At 40.6% G+C, this 24,452-nt stretch overlaps 1 protein-coding gene across 3 annotated transcripts in view; it reads left to right on the top strand.

Annotated features, from left to right (window-relative positions):
- LOC132822339 (ERC protein 2) overlaps positions 1-24,452 on the top strand; it is an 820,981-nt gene that overhangs the window by 170,578 nt on the left and 625,951 nt on the right. For all 3 annotated transcript variants that reach the window (XM_060835591.1, XM_060835589.1, XM_060835590.1), the window contains one exon: positions 18,686-18,760. In XM_060835591.1, the coding sequence (XP_060691574.1) occupies positions 18,686-18,760 (75 nt within the window). The remainder of the gene's footprint in view (positions 1-18,685; positions 18,761-24,452) is intronic.

Here is a 24,452-nt window from a genome sequence, read left to right as displayed (position 1 = left end):
TCTTGCCTGCAGACTAAGCTTCCACAGATGGATCCTATTTCTTAAAGCAAATGATAACTCAGGGGATATTGGCATATATGTACATTTAAGCATAATTGTGCCCCTCAAATCTTTTGTGGCTTTCCGATGTTCCAATGTGCTTTACTGCCAATTGTTCTAATGAAGTCTGAAATTGAGGGGGACGGTGATCCCTCAGTACTCTACTGGAATATTGACCTAGAACGCAAGCAGCTCAGTGGTTGGCACTATTGCCTCACAACACCAGGACCCAGGTTCAGTTCCATCCTCTGGCAACCGCTTGTGTGGAGTTTGCACATTCTACCTGTGTCTGTGTGGGTTTCCTCCCATAGTCCAAAGATATGCAGGTTGAGTGCATTGGCTGTGCTACATTGCCCATAAAGTTCAGGGATGTGCAGGCTAGGTGGATTAGGTCTGGGGAATGCAGGGTTACAGGGATAGGATAGGGGGAGTGGCTCTGTGTGTGATGCTCTTTGGAGGGTTGGTGTGAAATCAATGAGCTGAATGGCCTGTTTCCACACTGGAGGGATTCTATGATTCTAACATGTACTTAAATCTCTGAGTGTGGCTCGAGTGTAAAACCTACTGACTCAGTGGTACCAAAATTGTCTGAAGCATTTAATGTCATGTAGAATTGTTATACTCCCATGATGAAATACCCTGTTACTGCCCATTGTACAGGTGGATCCATCAAGAATCATCACTCCAATGTGGAGGCACAGGGATGCCAGAGTAAATTATCACCTTTGTTGCCAGCTTGGCAGATTTTCTGGACTATGGATTTGAACCTTTCCAAAAGGTCTCCACAAATAATCCAAGCTGACAATTCACTGAATACTGTGGGCATGATGCATTATCAGAGTTGTTGATTTTCTGAGGAAGTGCTAAACAAATGTGTTTATCTGCTGAGGTGGATATGTAATAAGGCTGTCTCTCATCCTTCTGTATTCCAGTGAGTATAGGACCAACCAATTCAACCCATCCTTACGTGAGAGTCCCTCCATAACTGGGATCTAGTGTACATTGTTAGGACTGACTCCAAAATATTTGCTTAGATAAGAGACTCAAAACTGTTCACAGTATTCCAGCTGTGGTTTGACTGGTGACCTGTATAGTTTTGCTACTGATATGTTCCATTCCCTTTGAAATAAAGGCCAATATTTATTTGCCTTCCTATTACCTGCTGAACTTGGATGCTAGTTTTTTTAATATAATTCATGGATAAGGACTGCAAATCCTTTTGTTCAGTATCTTCCTGCACTTTTTCTCTATTTAAATAATATTCAGTTCCTCCAGTCATCCTGTCCAAGTGCACAACTTCACATTTTCCTACATTATATTCCATCTGCCATTTTTTTGCCCGCTTGCCTAACCTGTCTATATCCCTTTGTAGAGCCTTTGAGTCATTCTCACCGCTTCCCACCTGTTTATTTTGTCAACCACAAACTTGGCTGTAGTATATTCACACCCCTCATCCAAGTCATGAATATATATTGTAAATAACTGTGGCCCTAGCACTGATCTGAGGCATTCCACTCATTACAGGTTACTATCCTGACAATGGCCCCCACATCCCAACTTTGTCTTCTATTAATTAGCCAATCCTCTATCCGTTTTAATATATTATCTTCAATCTCATACGATCTTATCTTATTAATTAGCCTAAGATCTATGTGGTACTTTTATCAAATATCTACTGAAAATTTAAACTATATTACATTTCAATCCTTCATCTTTATCACTCCTGCTTGTAATCCCCTGAAGAATTCTAGTAAATTTGTCAAGCATAATTTCTCCTTCCTGAAGTCCTGCTGATTCTACTTGCTCAGTATGTTACATATTTCTACATGTTCTCTATTACAGTCCTTCATAACTGTCTCTAATGTTTTCCCAGTAACAGGCCAGTTGCTCAGTGGTTAGCACTGCTGCCTCACAGCACCTGGGTCCCAGGTTTGATTCCAGCCTCAGGCGATTGTCTGTGTGGAGTTTGCACTTTCTCCCTGTGTCTGTGTGGGTTTCCTCCGGGTGCTCCGGTTTCCTCCCACAGTCCAAAGATGTGCAAGTCAGGTGAATTGGCCATGCTAATTTCCCATGGTGTTAGGTGCATTAGTCAGAGGGAAATGGGTCTGGGTGGGTTACTCTTTGGCGGGTTGGTGTGGACTTGTTGGGCCGAAGGGCCTGTTTCCACACTGTAGGGAATCTAATCTAATCTAATCGTAATTTAATTAATGTATAGTTTTTTTTATCTGTTTCCCTTTCTAAATAAAGATGTTTTGTTGCCAGTTTTCCAATCCTCTGGAACTTTTCCAGAATTTACGGATACTTGGACAATTACTACAATGTACTTGGTTGTACTTTGTTGAAATTAGATATTTCTGTTGCAACTTGAATGCCCATTGTATTCATTTGTTACAAAACACTTTTCATCACAGAGATGTGATGTATGCAAACACAGTTTTAATTTTTGTACTAGTTCTTACCTTCCTCCTCTGAAGGATCACAAAAATCAGAAGTTACAGGAACAACTGCAAGGGAGGAACAAAAGAAATGCCCAGTGGATGACAAAATGGAACTGTAGTTTTGTTTGTAGCATTCCATTAATTGATCTAATTCAGATCGAAGTTGAAAATAAGGGCCTCAGTAGCTGTGGCACACAGGAAAAGTAGAAGCTTATGAGCTAACAGAGGTTCATGCCTTGGTTTCACTGTAAACAGAAACGAGTACTGCCATGGGTCTGACTTAAAAAAGCCCATAAATAAGTGTCTAGGACATCTCTCAGGTTTGATACAACCAACAGCCTTGTCACTTTAGCCAGGAGCCCAGATATGTGATAGTGCAAGTCTCGACTCTGTGGAGGGAGAGGAATAAGTGCTCTGTGGGTGGCCTGTTGGTTCACTGTGCATGTACACTCCACTGAGCTGATATCTATAATTCAATCCTGCGGTTAAGAGAGGCAGTGAATCTTTTCAGTTTTAAGAGTACCACAAAATTTAATGCTGCTTATGAGGGGAAATTAACACACCCACGTTTCAATTTGTAGTCTGAACAAAAGCCACATTCAATGTTGAAAGTATTGAAGGTCTTTTTTGGATGAAGTTACCTCAAATTACATAGTCTGCTTCAAAGCTTTAGGTTCTACTTGGGCCAAACTGCTGTATGCCTTTCACATCTAGAAAGGACCCTCACACTCTACTTGCTTCTTCCCAGTCTGTTGTACTGGTGGCCTTTTGTATGTATTTTGCTATTACCTTGTGAAGATACACTTCTTCAATTCCATGTGGCATATTGAAAGCTATATTTTATTCACGTGGAAACAGTTTCTCTATCTAGACCCTAATGAACCTTTTCGGAATTTTCAAGACCTCCATTCGAATTTCTCCTCGTCTCCTTAGTACCTGAGTAGAGTGCTTTGGCTGCTTATTTTTTTCTGCTGGTTGTGTCCTCTCACTTGCAGATATTTGTGTTTTTCTCTGCTTCCTCAGTGTTATTTCTGCAGAGAAGAGGTCAAATTAGTCAAAATTGGGACAGAACTTAAATCATATTTGCGCTGCTAATTGAACTTTTTGCTGATGTGTAAATGCTGCAGAGCTATCCCAGCTGAAGAATGGGTGCAAGTTGAATGCCAATATCAAGAAGTTATTGTCGAACAAGAAGAAAGATTCAAATGGAAATCCTGTTGGAGAGAGGAGCAGAACTTTTTCAATGTGACGTTGATCACCTTCATTTTTCTGCCCTCCTCACCCATTCTAATCTGTCTTCCAGTGAACCTGCTGCTCTTCATGCTGTCAGATCCAACCCTGACTTGTTATCAACCTGCTGATAAGGACAGTGCTATTGTTTTCTGGAACATGACCCCCACCATCAAACATGAACCAATAGTTTTCATGATCATGTCTCTTCCTCTCCCCTGAAAATGTTTCCACAAGCAGCATAGACTAGGACCCAAGGGCACAGCCTCAGAGTGAAAGGATGACCCTTTAGAACTGAGATGAGGAGGCGTTTCTTCAGCCAGAAGGTGGTGAATCTTTGCAGAAGGCTTTGGAGGCCAAGTCACTGAGAGTACTTATGATAACTACAGGTTCTTGATTAGTGAGGGAATCAAGGGTTACAGGGAGAAAACAGGAGAATGGATTGAGAAACTTATCAGCCAGGATCGAATGGTGGAGCAGACCCGATGGGCCAAGTGGCCTAATTCTGCCATTTCTTGTGGACTCTTTCTCCTCAACCCTTTTTCTGTCTCCTTTGGACAGCACACGATGGCTCAGTGGTAAGTGGTTAGCACTGCTGCCTCACTGCACCAGGAACCCAGGTTTGATTCCACCCTCGATTGATCATCTGTGTGGAGTTTGCACATTCTCCCCATGGAGAAAATGAGGACTGCAGATGCTGGAGATTAGAGCCGAGAGTGTAGTGCTGGAAATGCACAGCCGGTTAGGCAGCATCTGAGGAGCAGAAGAATCAACATTTCGGGCATAAGCTCGTCTTCATTCCTCGGATGCTGTCTGACCTGCTGTACTTTTCCAGCACCACAATTTCAACCCACATTCTCCCTATGTCTGCTTGGGTTTCCTCTGGATTCTTTGGTTTCCTTCCACTGTCCAAAGATGTGCAGGTTAGGTGGATTGGCCATGCTAACTTGCCCAGAGTGTCCAGGGATGTGCAGGCTAGGTGGATATGCCATGGAGAATACAGATTTATAGGGGTGGTAATCGGTGGGATACTCTTCGGAGGGTTGGTGTGGACTTGATGGACTGAATGGCTTTTTTCCGCACTGTAAGGATTCTGAGATTTTCTCTCCATCTCTATGTCTATCCCCCTCTCTCTGTCTCTCTCCACCATAAGTTCCAATCTCCCATTGTCCAGTCCCTTTCCATTTACGTCCTCCATTTTTCTGGTGCTTTCCAGTTTGCTGGCACTGGCTGTTGCTTCTTCACCATGGATGTGCAGTTCCTCAGCAATCAGGATGGTGTGAGGGTCCTATTTCTTCTTTCTCCAAAGCCTCAAAATCAGACTTTAATCAACTGTTACTTTCTTTTTCCTGGTCATTCTCTGTCTTCAGTTTGGAATTTTTTTTAGAAATGTTAAATTATCTAGTTGTGTTCTTTTACAGTGGGAAATATTAGAGTCAATTATTTGTATTGTTTATGGCATGATGTGTATACTCTAAAAGAGTTCCCCTGAGCAGAATATTTCAAGTAAAGTAGTTAAAATACCTACTGAAACATTAATCATTGTGTTGAGTGCTGGATGTAGCTGATGAATAAAGTAATTATATCATCCTTTAAGGGCTCAATGAGGCAGGACGTACGTTTACGGTATCAGTGGGGTTATGGACACTTCAAGTAACCTTTGAGCCAAAAGGTCAGCCACAGAAGTGCAGGACAAAGCAGTTTTGTTTTACCCTGAGTTTGCTGCGGCTTCAGAGACTGGATGTACATAAACCTTTCAGTATATAGTTTCTGTCTGTTACACTTTGGATCTTTGTAGTATATCTTGACACTTTAATGAAGTAAATGAGGGGGCATTGGATGATCTTATCCCGATGAGCAATGATAAGTTGTTAACGGACAGGAGCATCTTCTATCTGAGGGTTAAGTTTCCCAGCCACAAAGCAGCCTATGGTTTGTCTTTGTTGGATTGTCAGCCTAATGACAGTACTGACTTGTCCGTAATATCAATGGAATCTTGGTAAGCATTACGTGGATCTGTTAGCTTGTGGACTTGCAAGAACTTGTATATAAATTGACCATAATTGTAGATAAACACTACATAGTTACGCTTTGTGTGTTATAAGGTAGTGAAACACAATAATATTTTATGGTAGCTGAATGTATATTGTATGGTGTAGAAAATTAGATTAGATTACTTAGTGTGGAAACAGGCCCTTCGACCCAGCAAATCCACACCGACCTGCTGAAGCGCAACCCACCCAGACCCATTCCCCTACATTTACCCCTTCACCTAACACTATGGAAAATTTAGCATGGCCAATTCACATAACCCGCACATTTTTGGACTGTGGGAGGAAACCGGAGCACCTGGAGGAAACCCATGCAGACACGGGGAGAATGTGCAAACTCCACACAGATAGTCGCCTGAGGTGGGAATTGAACCCGGGTCTCTGGCGTTGTGAGGCAGCAGTGCTAACCACTGTGCCACCATGCCGCCCAAAGGTGACAAATGCCTTGTTGGAAAACATTTAAAATTTCAGTAACAACAGTTTTCTTCAAAATACATACATCAGGCGAGCATGCTAGAGAATTCTTACCTTGTTTGTGCTTTCATGTCCATGAAGTTTACAAAACCAACAATGTAAGGTCCATTGTGTTTTTTTTTGTTGCTTTGAACTATTGATGCAGTGGGTTTGAAATTCTATTCATTTGTAGTTCTGTCATACTTTCTATAGAAGTATCATATAAATATTTAATATGAAATTTCATAAACTGTTGCTTGATTAGTCTACCAGGTTTTGAATGATGGTTGGAATATTTGAAGTAGACTATTTTTCAGTGGTTATTGATGCTGTGGATGGGATCCTGATGAGCTACCTTTGGAACCCGAGGTTAAGATGCTCCTAACTGGTTCCAGTTGAGGTATCCTTCCGTGCAGTGGATCTGGAAGTCTGCCAGCTGTATATATGTATGCGGTGATGACCATAAGCATTGTATTCATGAGGTTGCCCAGAGAGCTGTGGTGCCAGTGGAAACCTTGAAGCGTTCTGAGCAAACTGGACTAATTCAAGCTGAATAATTTGTATTACAAGGACTATTTCAAGTAACACTTGCTAGTATTTCATCTGTTGACTAATTTGTTGATTGCTGGAAGTTTGAAGTAAGAATTGACATCTCGTCGATAATATTGCCATTCCCTTTGCCTTTTGTGATATTACATGTATGATTTCTCTATCTGCCTTCCCTTCCCTTCCTTTCCATTCCCCCCCCCCCCCAAAACAAATCCATCTTTGTCTAAACCTCGGCACTAGTCTCATTTTCTTTTTCCTCTCCGGCTCTTGCTTCTTTCTCTCTCCCTCTGTCACTTCTTTCTCTCTGTATTGTACTCACCTTGTGTTCTCATATTGCATGCTTTCTTGTGTTGATATCTTGTGCTATCTCTCTTTCTCTGTGACACAGCAGGGCTGTGCGAGTTGTCTGAGTGGTAGAAGCAACTACTTGACTCTGGAATCAGGGCACTGCCGGGGCACTTGGCCTCACTGAATATGTTTAATGAAGATATAAGTGTAGGTCTGAGGTTTCGGAAGTATTGAGTGAGTGGGTAGAAGGAGTGATGCTGGCAAGAGAGGAAGCTTTGTGGAAAGTAAAACCATTATGAGAGACACATGGACCAGTAAACTGTAATTATAACCATTTAGGAAACGTTATCATTGAAGGATAATTTAAAAAAATAAACTGCCTGTAGGAATATGCAGAATATTTGTAAATGAGCAGTGGTGTGCACCCCAAACAGTTTGGGAACCATGGGTGTTTGTCATTTTAAAAATAATCATGTCTTCTTGTGCTTGTACTTGAATATCATTTTTTGCAGAAAATATTTTCTCACTTAGGTAATGAAGCAACTGCATTAGTATCAATTGGTATTGATTTTAATATGTATGGTAGGATCAGAAAAATGTGGTTTGTAATAGTTGAAGGAACACTTGGTTATAACTGAAGAATAAAAGCAGACAAAAAATTAACACAATTACTGTGAGTTGAACTAGAATATTGACAGGGTAAGCAAAATTCAGAAGAACAAGAGTCCAGATTTCAAGGATGGGGTTAAATGTTCTTTTTTTTTATTTTTAGCATTGATAATTTGCTGTTATCTGCATGGTGATGATTATTCTTTGATCTGATAGTTCTACCAGGTGGACCAAGTTCTTTTATGTTGGAATTCTTCCTTTTAAATTTCCTTGGTTTTCTGTCTTTTCCTATAGAGAGAGAGAGAATTGGATGCCTTTGGTTTGCAGGCTCTGGATATTTTTCTGTCTTGCGCTAACACTTTGAGCTTTTCACACCCTGCCTCAGAGTTAGGCTTCTGCCTTTTTGACGCCTCTGTGAACTCAAATTCTCCCCTTTGCTGCTTCAACGGCAACATTGTATTGCACAGATCAAAAATTTGCAACACTTGATTTTCAAGTTACAAAACTCCCTTGTTTTATATATAGCTGTACAACTTCCATTTACTGTCCCCAAAAAATGAAAATATGTGGTCTCTTACAAGACAAGCAACTTTCTGTGCATGTGATCAGCATATCCTTCAATATCTTTGTGGTCTGCAGCCAATTCATTTAATTGTTCAAAACCCTTTTTTATACGAAATGCATTGTGAAGTATTTCTTTGTTCATGTTCTATATGAATATAATTTAGTGCATAATGTTGGAAACAGGAGGAGACCGTTTAGCTTTTAGAACCTGGTTGCTCATTGCTGATCTACCTCAGCTTGTTCTTCTTGCATTACCACCATATCCCTTAATTCCCCAGATATCCAAATATTTATGGACGTCTGTCTTAAATACATTCAACAATTGAGAACGTATAGTGCAGTGGAGTGGATGAGAATTCCACCATTCCGTATCTCTTTGCATGAAGAAATTATTCTTCACCCTGGAGCATTGAAGGCTGAGGGATGACCTTATAGAGGTTTACAAAATTGAGGGGCATGGAGAGGGTAAATAGGCAAAGTCTTTTCCCTTGGATCGGGGAGTCCAGAACTAGAGGGCATAGGTTTAGGGTAGGAGGGGAAAGATACAAAAGAGACCTAAGGGGCAAATTTTTCACACAGAGGGCGGTACGTGTATGGAATGAGCTGCCAGAGGAAGTGGTGGAAGCTGGTACAATTGCAACATTTAAGCGGCATTTGGATAGGTATATGAATAGGAAGGGTTTGGAGGGACATGGGCCGGGTGCTGGCAGGTGGGACTAGATTGGGTTGGGATATCTGGTCGGCATGGATGGGTTGAACCGAAGGATCTGTTTCCATGCTGTACATCTCTATGACTCTATGACTTGTATCAATTGGTACAATAATTTTCAGTAAGCTTTAGTAATTTTTGAAATTGGGGAACCCATGAGTCAGTCAGCACTTGAACAATTAACAGTCAGTACATGGTCTGATTTTAATATTTTGCCACAGCACAGCACGCAAATGTGAATCATGGGGATGATGATATTAAGGCAGTGACTTTGTACTGTTTTCTTTTTGAATTTGTGTTTCTAATTCTTCTCGAACCTTGGATTTTCTTAATTGCTACACAAAAATTTTCTTTTTGCGTACGAAATCAGATCAACAATATGCTATACTTCAAAAATGAGTTTTATAGAAGGCAATAAAACATTGTGCCTTTCATCCGCATTCAGAAGTTAGTAGGTCACCCAGCTTTGACGACTTAAGATTTTGGGTTGAAACCCCTCTCAAGGGATTTGAGCAGAAAACGTATGGTGAAACTCCAATGCAGTGAATGATAGTGTTGGACAATTCCTATTTCACTTCAGGTGCTGGACCTTGGCTCTGTCTTGTCCCTGAAGTGCACATAAAAGTTTCTATGGTATTATTTGCGAAGGACAAGAAAGTCCTCCCTAGTGTCCTAGCCAATGGTTATCAACTATAATAACACCTTAAAAGAAAACAGCTCCTGGTAGTTATCTCATTGCTGCTAGTTGCTGCCTTTCCTAATTGACACTAATAACATAGATTATTGAATGGGAAGTGCATTGGATTGCAGCAGTTCATGAAGGCAGTGCATTATCACCTCCGCGAGGATAGTTTGGGATGAGAAATTGAACAAGTAGAATCCTGGATCTGGTATGACAAAAATAATTCTCTTGTGGAATTTAGTTTTGTTTTTGGGAGAGAATTGGGACTGTTGTCTTTCCATCTCTCTGCTGAAAGACAGCAGGGATGTGACACTACAGTTTCTTGTAACCAGAACTCGTTTGGTGAAAAATGATTTTCTTCAAATCCTCTCAAACTGTTTCTGAAGATTTGTCATCTGGGCCTGTGAATTTATCCACTTTCACGCTTGCTAAAACCATTAATCGCGCTCTGTTCAAGTATATCACAGTTCCCATCTCTGATCTCACTACTTATAGCGTCCATCTTACAATGAGATGCAGATTACTTTAAAATCAGTTATGTCTTCTGGCTGCAGACAAGATTGCCACTTTGAACTATAGTGGTCCCTGCTCTGCCACAGTTCTTCTGTTGCCCCTAATATACTTAGAAAATGCTGTTTGATTTTCCTTAATGTTACCAGTCAGTGCCTTTTTAACATCCTCTCTTGGCTCTCCTCTTCTTATTTTAAGTTTCCACGACAGTTTCTATGCTATGCAGTATCTGCTGTATTTACCATCCATATTTACCATAAACTTTTTTTTACTCCAATCCTGTGCATCCTTTGACATCCAGGGTTCTCTAGACTTGCTGGTCCCACCCTTCATGGTAGTGTTGCCTTACACACTTTCCATTACTCTTCTGTATATCTGCTGCTGCTCTGTGGATTTTCCCACAAGTATTTGCTCCCAGGCCAGATCCCTTTGGTCAGATCTTAATTTATTAAAATCAGCCTTCTCCCAATCTAGAAGCTTTATTTCCAGTCTAACTTTCTCCTTCTCCATAGTAACTTAAATGTACTCCTTCTGCCACGGCTACCACTTGGCTAGCTTTAAGAAGTGACCTTCTTTCCTAAATAAGACCGAGCTGCTGGTTTAAAACTGTCTCCTAGATAAAGTTTAAGAATTCCACTCTCTCTAAACCTTTTCACACTTTTTGTTAATATAGGGCAAGTTGAAATCTCCTACTGTTATAACCCTATTATTTTCGTACTTCTGAGGTCTGCCAAAATATCTGTCTTTCATTTTTCCCTGACTGACCAGCAAAGGTATTGACTCTTTTGTGTTTTTAAGTTCTACTCACGTAGCGTCGTGTGAGAAACCTTTTTAAGATACATTCCTCCTTATTGCAGTAGTTGACTCCTTGATCAGTATTGTGATACCATGTCCTTTTTCACCCCTCCCATCTAGCCCAAAGATTCTCTGCCCAGGAATATTGAACTGCCAGTCCTGTCTCTTCCACAACCATGTCTTTGTGATATCAATGATATCATATCCCCATGTGTTAACCCAAAGCCACAACTCAACTGCCTTACTCGCAAGACTCTTTCCATTAGAATAAATGCCATCCAGCAGTGCCCTGCTCCCTCGTGTCTTAACTTGACTAAATATAGCACTTCTAGACTGACTTGGTTCCTCTTCTATACGCTGTATATGTCACCCCTAATAATATCTCCACTCTGTATTCCTCCCCCTGGCCAAATTGGCTTCAACCCCCACCAACCACGTGAACAGATTGCCCCATAAGGATGTTGGTCCCATTGGCCCATTGTGCAGGTATACCTTTGCCAGAAAACAAACCCAGTGATCCAGGAAATTGAAACCTTTCCTCCTGCTCCAACTTTTCAACCACACATTCATCTGTTCTATCTGCCTGTTTCTGTGCTAACTTGTGTGCGGTACCCAGAGTAATCCAGGGATTGCACTTTTTGAGATGCTGCTTTTCAATGTGCTATCTAGCTGTGTAAACGTTTGTTCCAAGACCGTATTCCCCTTTCTACCTATGTCATTGCTTCAGTGTGAAACATAATCTCTGACTATTTGCCCTTCCTGTTCTGAATGCCCTGCAGCCATTCGGTGACATCCAGGCCCCAGGACGACAGCACACCACCCTGGAGTCCTTATCTCAGCCACAGAACCACCTGCCAGTGTACCCCTCACTGCTGAATCTGCTACCACTATTGCTTTCCATTTCTTTCTGCTCCTGACTTGTGCAGCAGGGCTCTGGCTGCACTCACCAGAGACACTGTCACTCTGGGCACTTTCTAGTCCACACAACCTTGAGGGAGATGTACTCGGGAGCTTTCCTCACTGTCTACTTGCCTGCCACCCTTCCTATGATGATCACGCTGATTGCATTTCCTTAAGCTGTGGGGTAACTACATTGAAAAACATGCTATCCAGTAACACTCAACCTCACTGATGCACTGTTGTGATTCTACCCAGTGCTCAAGCTGATCAAACCGCTGGTGCCTCCTCCAGATGTGCTTGTCCAGATTGCCAGGACCATCTAAGATTGCTTATGGGTTTCTTTCTGGTTTCTGTCCCCCAAACCTGATTGTAATTATTAACTAATTGACCAGAATCATGAAGGCTAGAATGTTACAAAAAGGCTCCTGTGCCTACTGAGAATATCTGAATGCTTTTCTGTGATAAAAGCGAAACATTGCAGATGCTGAAAATCTGAAATAAAGACAAAGTACTGGAGAACCTCAGCAGGTCATAGTCATTAGAGATGTGCAGCATGGAAACAGACCCTTTGTTCCAACCCATCCATTCTGCCCAGATATTCTAACCTAATTCATTCCCATTTGAGCACTTGGCCCATATCCCTCTTAAACCCTTCCTATTCATCTACCCATCCAGATGCTTTTTAAATAGTTGTAATTGTATGAGCCTCCACCACTTCTTCTTGCAGTTCATTCCATACATGCACCAATGTTGCCCCTTAGGACCCTTTTATATCTTTCCCCTCACACCCTAAACTTATGCCCTCTAGTTGTGGACTCTTCCCACCCCAGGGAAAAGGCTTTGTCTATTCATCTTATCCATGTCCCTCATGATTTTATAAACGTCTATAAGGCCACCCCTCAGCCTCTGATGCTCCAGGGAAAAAAAATCCCAGCCTATTCAGCCTCTCCCTGTAGCTCAAATCCTCCAACCCTGGCAACATCCTTGTAAATCTTTTCTGAACCCTTTCAAGTTTCACAACATCCTTTCTATAGGAGGGAGACCAGAATTGCACACAATATTCCAAAAGTGGCCGAACCAATGTCCTGTACAGCCAAACAAGACATCCGGCTCCCATAGTCAACACTCTGACCAATAAAGGAATGCATCCTAAATCCTTTCTTCACTATCCCGTTTACCTGTGACTCTACTTTCACGGAACTATGAACCTCCACTCCAAGGTCTCTTTGTTTAGCGACATTACCAGGACTTTACCATTAAGTGTATAAGTCCTACTCTGATTTCCTTTTTCAAAATGGAGCACCTCACATTTATCTAAATGAAACTCCATCTGCCACTGCTCAGTCCATTGGCCCATCTGATCAATATCCCATTGTAATCCAAGGTAACCTTCTTTGCTTTCCACCACGTCACCAATTTTGGTGTCATCTGCAAACTTACTAACTATATCTCTGATGTTCACATCCAAATCATGTATATAAATGACAAAAAGCACTGGCCACAGGCGTCCAATCTGAAAAGCAACCCTCCACCACCACCCACTGTCTTGTACCTTCGACCTAGTTCTCCCTGTATTTCGTAAGATCTAACCTTGCTAACCAGGCTCCCATAGGGAACTTTGTCGAATGCCTTACTGGAGTCCATATAGATCACATCTACCGCTCTGCCCTCATGAATCCTCTTTGTTACTTCTTCAAAAAATTCAATCAGATTTGTGAGACATGACTTCCCATGCACAAAGACATGCTGACTATTCCTAATCAGTCCTTGCCTTTCCAAATACATATAAATCCTGTCCCTCAGGATTCCCTCCAGCAACTTGCTCACCACTGATGTCAGACTCACCGGTCTAGGGTGTAGGTTTGCTCGCTGAGCTGTAGGTTTGATATCCAGATGTTTCATTACCTGGTTAGGTAACATCATCAGTGGCGACCTCCAAGTGAAGCGAAGCTGTTGTCTCCTGCTTTCTATTTATATCTTTCTCCTGGATGGGGTTCCTGGGGTTTGTGGTGATGTCATTTCCAGTCCGTTCACCGGTCTATAGTTCCCTGGCTTTTCCTTACCAACTTTCTAAAATAGTGGCACCATGTTAGTCAATCTCCAGTCTTCTGGCACCTCACCGGTGACTATGTCTGCCATCTGTGGAGAGAGAAATAGTGTGACTGATTCAACATTAATGTTTTTTCTCTGCGGCGATGCTGTCGGACCTGCTGAGTTTCTCCAGCGCTTGGTGCTTTGATTTTTCAGTCATGTTGTATTGTAGAATGAAGACCTGGCAAGTTACCTTCAGAAAAGGAGTTGAATGTGAATTACTGTTTATCTTCCAATTGGTGGTTTAGGTATTGCAATGCTGGGTACAACTTGTTTTCTGCCCCCTCTTAGTTATTCATTGTGTGTGTATTGGGGAAGAGTAAAGAGAACAACTGACTTTTATTGTATGTATTTGTTTAAAATAATTCAGAACTTTCTTCTGATGACAATGACTGAACAGTTAATCCATCACAGATTTAGATTGCTGATGGATCTCAATAGAAGTTTCCAACTTGGTGCAAAATCATTGATAACCAGAAGATAACTTGAGAATTTCTTTACTTTTGAATACAAAAAGAAGTGGTTCCATAAACTTGCATTATTTTCATATAATTAATCCTAATACTTGAAGTGCAGAACCTTTTGTTTTGAATCAATGACTGCAGTGAGTTTCTAAAATAGCAATGGCTTAACTTGTATTTGTGGATCTTTGATCTGAAAATTAAGCTGGACAATTATATTAAAGAAATCAGAATGAAGAGAGTGCTCTTAAACCAGCACAACATTAGCAGTGACTCATTCTGTTCAGCTCATTTTATTTGAATATTGGCTTTGAGTTGATCAAACTGGTTCTTAAGTGATGCCCTTTCCATTGCAGTTTTAAGTCCACTCAGAAAGCCCATTAAGGAAGCCCAGTCTGGAATGTTTGTAGCTGCCTTGTGCTCCTCCACTTACAGGGGTAATTAACATACTGTGGAGTTCTGTGGTGACCTCGCTCCGTGGAACATCCAGGAACAATTCTTGTTGCACATCCCTGCCAAGAGTTGCTGGGAAAATGTGCTGTTATAGCTGCTGTAGTGAGAATGTTTCTCGAGCACTTTCACAGATGTATTTCCTTAAATTTAAAACAGATGAGCTAACACATAAAAGGTGATACAAGGCATCAGTCTCTGGAACTTCTCATTAGGTACATTGTTGTTTCGAGTGGAGTTTGTTGCACAACATTATTACAGAATGCTTTGACCCCTTTAAAATTACAGCATGCTTATTTTCCCCATTTATCAACTATTACAAACTGGTTACAAAAATTATATATATGTTCCAATTGATTTCCTTTGAATGTTTACTGCAGATACCATTTTATTGTAATGGCTGGACTGATCTTCAAAGGGTTGTCACTTCATTTATTCTTGTGTTCATTGGAATAAAAGTATTTCTGTTTCTGTAAGTTTTATTGAATGCATAAGGTTTATAGTTACATAGAATCACATAAAATTTACAGCACACAAACAGGCTGTTGGCTAGTGTTTTATCCTCCATACTAGCTTCCATTCTATTGTCCATCTAATGCTGTAATGCATTCTGTGCCTTTCTGCTTCAAGTGCTCAACTAGCTTACTAATTAACATGTCTATTCTGAAACAAGAAGAGAAATTGCTGGAGAAACTCTGCAAACCTGGCAGTACTTGTGGAGTGTTATGTTCCAGGGACCTTTCTCCTGCATGGATTAGAGTTAGTGCTTACTGACTACAGTTCCGCCTTCAACACCAAAATCCCCTCTCGACTAGTCTCTGATACCTGGGTCTCAGCTCCGCCCTCTGCAACTGGATCCTCAGCTTTCTGATCCATAGATTGCAATCAGTGAAGGTAGGTAACTGCATCTCCTCCACAATAATTCTCAATTCCTGAACCCCCCCCCCCCCCCAAGGATACATCCTCAACCCCATACTGTCGTCCCCGTACACCCACGACTGCGTTGCCAAATTCTAAACAAGTACCATTACAAGTACACTGTCAATATCTCCCCTCCCCCTGCCCAAAAAAGTTGGTTGAATATCTAACAACGACGAGTCAAAATACAGAAGGGAGTTAGAGGGCTTGGTGACCTGCTGCAATGTCAACAACCTCTCTCTCAACATCAGCAAAACTAACGAACCGATCATTGACTTCAGAACGAAAGGATGAAAACCTGTCCCCATCTACACAACAGAACTGAGATTGAGAAGGTGGAGTGTGTCAAGTTCCTTAGAATGATGATAACTGACAATCTGTCATAGAGTCATAGGGTCATGGAGATGTACAGCATGGAAATAGACCCTTCGGTCCAACCTGTCCATGCCGTGCAGATATCCCAACCCAATCTAGTCCCACCTGCCAACACCTGTTCCATATCCCTCCAAACCCTTCCTATTCATATACCCATCCAAATGCCTCTTAAATGTTGCAATTGTACCAGCCTCCACCATTTCCTCTGGCAGCTCATTCCATACATGTACCACCCTCTGTGTGAAAATGTTGCCCCGTAGCTCTCTTTTATATCTTTCCCCTCTCACCCTAAACCTATGCCCTCTAGTTCTGGACTCCCCGAACCCAGAGAAAAGACTTTGTCTATTTATCCTATCCATGCCCCTCATAATTTTGCAAACCTCTACAAACTCACCCCTCAGCCTCCAACATTCCAGGGAAAACAGCCCCAGCCTGTTCAGACTCTGCTATAGCTCAAATTCTCCAACCCTGGCAACATCCTTGTAGATTTTTTCTGAACCCTTTCAAGTTTCACAACATCTTTCCGATAGGAAGGAGACCAAAATTGCACGCGATGTTCCGACAATGGCCGAACCAATGTCCTGTATAGCTGCAATATGACCTCCCAATTCCTGTACTCAGTACTCTGATCAATAAGTGTATAGGTCCTGCTAAGATTTGCTTTCCCAAAATGCAGCACCTCGCATTTATCTGAAATAAGCTCCATCTGCCACTTCTCAGCCCATTGGCCCATTTGGTCCAGATCCTGTTGTAATTTGAGATAATCCTCTTCGCTTTCAAATACACCTGGTCTTCCCATGCAGATGTGACGGTCAAGAAGGAACACCAACATCAGCTCTTCCTCAGGCGCCTCAGGAAAATTGGCATGTCCATAAGGACCCTCACCAACTTCTACAGCTGAACTATTGAAAGCGTACTATCTGGTGCATAATGGCCTGGTATGGTAGCTGCTCTGCCCAGGAGTGTAAGACATTACAGAAGATTGTGTGTATAACTCAGACGATCACGGAAGCCAACCTCCCATACGTGGATTCCTTTCCAATTACGTTGCTGCTGTAGAAAGGCTGCCAGCATCATCAAAGGCCAGTAATGCTGTCCTACAGCCTCTTCCATCAGGCAGATAATACAGAAGCCTGAACACACACACACACCAGCAGGTTCAGGAACAGCTTTTTCCCGGCTTTTATTAGACTGATGAATGGACTCTTCAGCCTCAAATAATATTGATCTTGCTCATGTTGCTCTCGCCTAGTGCATGCCCTGTGCAATGTAACCTGTATGTTTATGTCTAAGTCTTTCTGATTTGTACATCCTTGCTTACTATGATCTGTCTGTACTGCTTGTAAATCAAGCTTTTCACTGTACTTTGATTTATTTATTGTCACATAAACTAATCAAGTTGAGGAAAAAAATGTTTTTTTTTTGCTGATTTACAAAGAGGTGAGAGTAAAGGAGTGAGCCAACTCCCCTCCCTCTCATCAGCATGGATACCAAGCCATTTTCCTTGATGCTGTCAGTTCTTAAGGGTCATTGGACTCAAAACTTCATCTTGGTTTCTCTCTCCACAGACCCTGCCGGACCTGTTGAGTTTCTCCAGTAATTTTTGTTTTTGTTTGATTTCCAGCATCTGTACGGCTCCTTTGTTTTATTTTAATACATCTTTTTATGCTGTTTTCCAGTTAAAGAATAAATATTGGTAATATGTTGAGTGATGGTTTGAAAGCAATTCGTGCCGTGTCAAATGAGTTGAAACATGAGCCAAAGTTGAATTCTGGTCTGCAGACACATCAATTTGATAATTACATCTTTCATATTTCTAAACTCTTAGATTGTGTAACAATTATTGGTAAAACAAAATGGTTACTTTGATAATACTGACTAAAATTTTTTTGTACTTTTGCAGTAATTTACATTTTTACTAGGAGGCCCTTACAAAATAGTAACAATAGTACTGTTGCTGTCTGAAGAAGAGAATGGTGCTGCAAGTATTTGGTAGTCATGTGCAGTATTTAAATAATGCAAAACCAAATAGTTTTTTTTCTGATGGTTAGCATTTGTGTGATTTTGAAGTGGTCAGCACTCTTTAATACAATTAATATTTAAAAGTGTGCTTAACCCGTATTCAATTAATACTCTTTAATTCCTTTTTCTCCTGAGTGTCTAATTTCCAAAAGTAAAAGGTGGTTTCCGTTCTTGACTTGTGGCTGAGTTTTAAATATTGGCATGTTTAACAAACATCAATTAGCTATCGAAAATGCAGTGAAGTGTGGCTCGATGACTACGAAGAAGTTGTGCTGTTAATTAAATGGACTGAGCATTTGCTTGCTGTCACTGTCACAATTGACATTAATTATTGATAGAAGCTGACATAGCGCATGTGCTACTAGAAGTGACTGTAATATAAGCTAGAAACTGCAGTGTGCTTGGGTGGTTGAGGACTGAATCTGTTGCTGAAGGCCGTTTCGTTGCCCCATTTTATGAAGTTGGATTTCTGTCTGTACAGTATATTATTCCATGACTTAAGATGTAACACAATGAGTCGTCAAGTTTCCTTTCTTCGTGTACCTCCACAGGAGCTGCACAGGAGAACGCCAAGTCAGCCAGAGTCCGCAAAGACGAAGGCTCTTCAAACAGTTATTGAAATGAAGGTAAGGCTGTTTCAGATAACTACAGGACACTGTAGCATGATCCTGAAAGAAATTGCATATTGTTGTAGTGAGCTTATTAATTTTAACCTGGCTAAAGTCATAGGTATATTACATTGGTTTTAACTAAATAAATATACCTATGTTTGAACTGATACATTTGACTTTAAAACAAGTTATGTCAAAAGTTTAGAGGGAAGCAGTAATAACATTTGCTGAACAGTTCACTATTGCAGTTCAGGTGATGTTTACTTTTCTGATTTTTAGATGTGGAATTTTACTTCCACTGTGCTGGTGCCAGTCCTCAGGGACAGCAGGCTTTTGCCTGAGTGTGGAAAAACTGAAATTCTCAACTTAAACTATTAATTATATAAAAATGCTGTCAAAGCATTAACATCAGGCAACTTCCTTAAGTTATTAATTTAAAAGCATTATCAAAAATGAAATAAACGCAAATTTAAAAGCCAAGAATGGAGATATTTGCTATGTACTTTTTTACAATAAGATATAGTTCTGTGATTGAAATTTTAAAAGATGTAAATTCACTGTCACTGCCTTTTATTGGAAAGATAGCATCAGTGAAATATTCAATTAAAGTTTATTTGGAGAAAAAAATCTTCTGATTTTACTAAATCTTGTCAAATATTCATAATAAGTAGTGATGCATAAACCTTTGAAGAAAATAAATGACAGCCAGATAAGTGTTTTTTTAAACTTTGTTACCAATTTCCTCAAGACTTCATGTCTTCAAACCATAGTGAAAGCCCTACTGTCTGAACTACTGGATGATACAGAGTTAGGTTTTATAAAGGACTAATTTCTATAAATGAAACATTCTCAAAAGTTGTTTCTTTATATTAAAAAAAAGGTATGACTTATAGTTACTGTGTTTTGAAGCTCTTTATCGACTGGATTAATCATAAATTGGCCACGATGATCCTTTGAAACAGCACATTAAACTCAGACTAGAGATTGCACATCTAATGTGACTTGAAGAAATGCAATTTAAATCAAAATCTGAAGTGTAAAAATATGACAAATCCATTAAATAATAAACAGTGCAATAAATATACAAAATTAAACCATTCCTCTTGGATAACTAGCCTATTCAAGAGAAGTCTTTCAGAAAGTGTTAAGATTTTTGCAGATTAACACTTGAGATTCACTTACAGAAGTGACCACTGACATTGGGCCCAAAGGAAATATCAAGTTCCTCAAAAATGAGAATGTGTCTTTATATACACAATCTATCCAAATTTCTGTGGCAAAGCCCTGGGATTAAATGCATAGAACATAAACCTGTGTCATTCTAATTCAATTTATTGAAATCCTTTGGAAAAACCAGCAAGCTACCTGTACCACCCTCAGTCTCTCTCAACTGGCAATATCCTGCTTCCATTACAGTATGAATCCCAAAGGAATTATGTATTTGCACTACTCTACTTAAACTGAAATAGTTTGTTTTCTGTGTTAAACTGCTGGCCAACAACTACCTTTCCCCCGTTGATTGAAGGATGGGTCCTTGATCCATGCCAATAAAAACCATTGTGGCAAACTACCCACTGTAATTAGATTAGATTCTCTACAGTGTGGAAACAGGCCCTTCGGCCCAACAAGTCCACACCGCCCCTCCGACGAGAAACCCACCCAAACTCCTACCCTACATTTACCCCTGACTAACACACCGAACACTACGGGCAATTTAGCATGACCAATTCACCTGACCTGCACATCTTTGGACTGTGGGAGGAAACCGGAGCACCCGGAGGAAACCCACGCAGACACGGGGAGAATGTGCAAACTCCACACAGACAGGCGGGAATCAAACCCAGGACCCTGGTGCTGTGAGGCAGCAGTGCTAACCACTGAGCCACCGTGCCGCCCAAAGCCACTGCTGCTTTGTTTCCTAGTCTCAGCCAAGTCCTATTGTGCAGTCTGACTATAGCACCTCCAGTGTACCCACAAAGCTGTTAAATTTACACTTGCTTAATTCCACGCTCCTTTTATCCAATTAGGATATCTCAGCTCAACAACAAGTGCATTTACGGTTACTATAATACTTAGAATCTGAACAACTTTTTATGCACTGATCCACACCACATTTTGTTGCATTAATGGAATAATCAGCCTCTGCTTGCCTCACATATACCATTATATATGGCCAAGCATATTTTTATATTAAGACTGCATTTGGTTGCTGAAGATGCAGTGCAATTCTTTATAAAATTAGTGATTGATTTTGGGATCCACTGTCACATTTGAGAGATCTATATTTCCTATATTAAGTATGTATATAAATATATCACATTATAGTGGCAGTCTTAGACTTCGGTAACTGAAGCAGCCTCATTGCACACGTGAATCCATAACTATTTTAAGGCTTGAATCTCATTTGCAAGTTGTTGATGAGCTGTAAGCACCCACTGTAGTTTGTGGTTGTGGGAGGGTAGGAAAACAACTGAATTTATTTTCAGGTCACCAGACAGGTTGGATTGAACAGGGGGTCTCTAAATGTGCTTCACTTTTATCTACTCTCTACTCTTTGGGTTGTTCTGTGTGTCCTGGAGCATTTCCTTTTGAGGCCTGGTGATTAGGATGCTAAAAGCCTTAACATTGCAGTTGAGGCCTTACTGTCATTAGACACAGATTGCTGTATTTAAAAATCCTGCCTCATGTTTCAGGTGCTTGTTTTTCCATCACCCAGGTCAGACAGGCTATAGGTGTCAATATTCTGGCTAAGGAGCAGTCTATGAAGCTAATCTGACTTTCATTATTGGTTGCCTATATTTGAGTTAGAAGTGAAAGTTTACACTATCTCAACACTGCCCCAATTTCTTAAATTCCCTGTTGTGCCAATTCTGTTCCCTGTCTTAATACAGTCAGATTTACTGACTCAGTGAGCCAGATGAATCATCTGATTCCCACCTGTAGAATATTTCCTGGCACTCAAAATGCCAGAAAATAATCATGTAATTGCTTGAGTGCCTTGCACTCCTTCTTGAGCAAATAGACTCTTAGATCATCTGGAACTGGTATCCGGAATGAATCCTTTAACGTTAATTAATTCAGTGCCTTTCTAATAACACATTTCTGTGCATCTAACCACAATTTCTAAGTACCCTCCAGCTCTGGCACATATTCTGCATGCAATGAATGGAGAGTTCCACGAATCATTGTCAGTGAGACCATAACATTTATAATGGCATATTCTATGATGACACCATTGCTGGTTACTGCTAAATGAGCACGTTAGTGAATCAAAGCCTTTGTGCATATGATTCAATCACCTGAAAACTTATGAAAAAGCATCCATGTCATTCCTTTACTATTGGACTGGAGTTAGTCGAACTTCCTGTGCAGTTTTATTGGCAAGTTCAGTTATATCCTTGTCAGAACTACTTGATTCTGTGCCATTCTGTATCAGTTAATTTTCATGACAATGCATTTTTTCATGTTTCACTAGTTCCCTCTGTTTTCATTTACCTTGCATTTATATAGAAAGCACCTTATTTATGCTCAAATCAGTGCTGGTGTTCTTACCCTGCCTCTTAGAGCATTTTCCTTTTCGTTTGTTTCTCTGCGTTGGTACTTTGTAGGCTCTAGCTTGGACTGATGTGCACATTCCTTGTCTTTCCTCAGCAGACGTTGCACTAATTTCTATCCAGATCTTCTCTGACCCATTTGTCTATTCTTCTACTTACGGCACTTGGGCAAAAAATCCTTTTCTTTTATGTGGAACATTTTTCTTCACTCTTTTTAAGCCTTCCTAACCTCCATTTAAAAAAAAATGTTTGTTCCACATGGTTTACGTTATTGTTGCCTAACTTCCATCAAATATCATTTTCTTTACCCACAATAAAATTGATTTTTAACTCAGTGGATCCCTGGTGGTTTTCACAGAATGGTTTTACCTGTGAGAGCCTTTGTTTTCTTGAAACAGTTAGCTTTTGTTACCAGGCCTGAGGTGAAGCTATTTACTAATGAATTAATATTTCCACCTCTGTGTTGAAACTGAAAGCTGCAAGTATTAAGCAACATAACACTGTAGAGTTAAAATGTTTAAAGCACCTCCCATTACTGGATGAAAGTTGAACATTGCTGTATTTCTAATGGTATACTTATTACAGCACCCATCATATGATTTTGGACCCGATAAGATATGGCAGGTATGTTAAGCTGTGTGTGTGCTGTCTTCTATTTCTTTTTTCAGTAGAAATACCTGTGTAGAAATGTAAGTATTGCCACAATAGGGATATTTTGATATTGAACTAATAGAACACTTGCATTAGGTTTGTTCAAGATCACTTATTGATATCAACCCATTAACCCATCAATTTTTTCCATTTGAGCGTTTTCCTGTTTCATGTAAAGATTTGCGGCATGTTTTATAGAAGTCCAGTGTAAATGAAATGTAATAATATACTTCAGTGTTAATGTCTATGTATTTATTTTTATTGTGGCATCCCTTACCTAAAGATAGGCTTTGCTTTTCAATACACCATTCTTCTTTTCTTCCAAACTGTGTGAAGAGATAGGTAAAAGCAGAGAAAGTTAATTGAGTTTGCTTTGCATTTGTGTGCAGCAGTTCTTCATTTAATTCAGCTTTTTAAATTTGATCAAATTACTGATTAAAATCGATTCACTTTGGCTCATGTTAACTGTGTGTTTTGTGTTGTCTCCTCTGATGGCTTAATATTCATGTCATATGGTATTAAAGTTGAAGCATCCTTGAGGAAATTTGTGCCAAATTACATTGAACAACCTGACCCTGTCCAATAAATGTAACTTTTAAATATGTTAATTTTCCTTGCAAGAGAAACCAGCCACCTCGAGTCTAAAGTTTATTCGGGTGAAACCAGACAATGTTGGAAATAAACATCAAATCACGCAGCATCTGTGGAGGAACAACTCTTTATGTTTAAGGCCAATGATCTTTTCTCAGAACTTGAAGATGTCAGTGATGAACTGGCCTTCATAGAAGTACAGAGATGGGGAGGTACAGATTGGACGCAACTTGCACTGTCTGACCATGGCAATTGCAGTGCCTTCAACTTCATTATTAGAAACACAGTAGTGAGATCTTGTGTTGAGGAATACAAATAATAAAATGAGTGTTTTGTACATGTCTAAATGAATTCTTGGTATTGTGACTTGTTCACCGACTCACTCCAAACACTTCTCCACTCAGCGCCTGACCCCTTATTACCCCCCCTCCCTCTGTCCGCCTCACACACGACTAAGTTTCTTCACTGCTCACCATCTCTTGGAGTGAGGGAGCAATGTGGCAAGTGGCGAGTGGGATGCTGCATGGGGGGCGGAGGGGGACTGAATGAAGCAGAGAGTGGCAAGACCGGGAGAAGGGGGAACGCTAGACACTGAAGGTACTGACTGGAGGTGCCGGGGATGCTAAGAAGTGGTGAGTGAGGGAGTATTCCATTAGCCTGCCTGTAGGCAGGGCCAGAGCCAGCTTCCAGCTATAGGCACATATCAACAATAACATCACCAATTTCCTGTGCCAGATTGGTGGCAGGAATTACTCTAAAGGACAAAAGACCATAAGACATAGGAGTGGAAGTAAGGCCATTTGGCCCATCAAGTCCACTCCGCCATTCAATCATGGCTGATGGGCATTTCAACTCCACTTACCTGCATTCTCCCCGTAGCCCTTAATTCCTGTGACATCAAGAATTTATCA

This window comes from Hemiscyllium ocellatum, chromosome 14 (assembly GCF_020745735.1).
Source record: "Hemiscyllium ocellatum isolate sHemOce1 chromosome 14, sHemOce1.pat.X.cur, whole genome shotgun sequence".
NCBI lineage: Eukaryota > Metazoa > Chordata > Chondrichthyes > Orectolobiformes > Hemiscylliidae > Hemiscyllium > Hemiscyllium ocellatum.
This window is presented reverse-complemented; position numbering and strand designations above follow the sequence as displayed.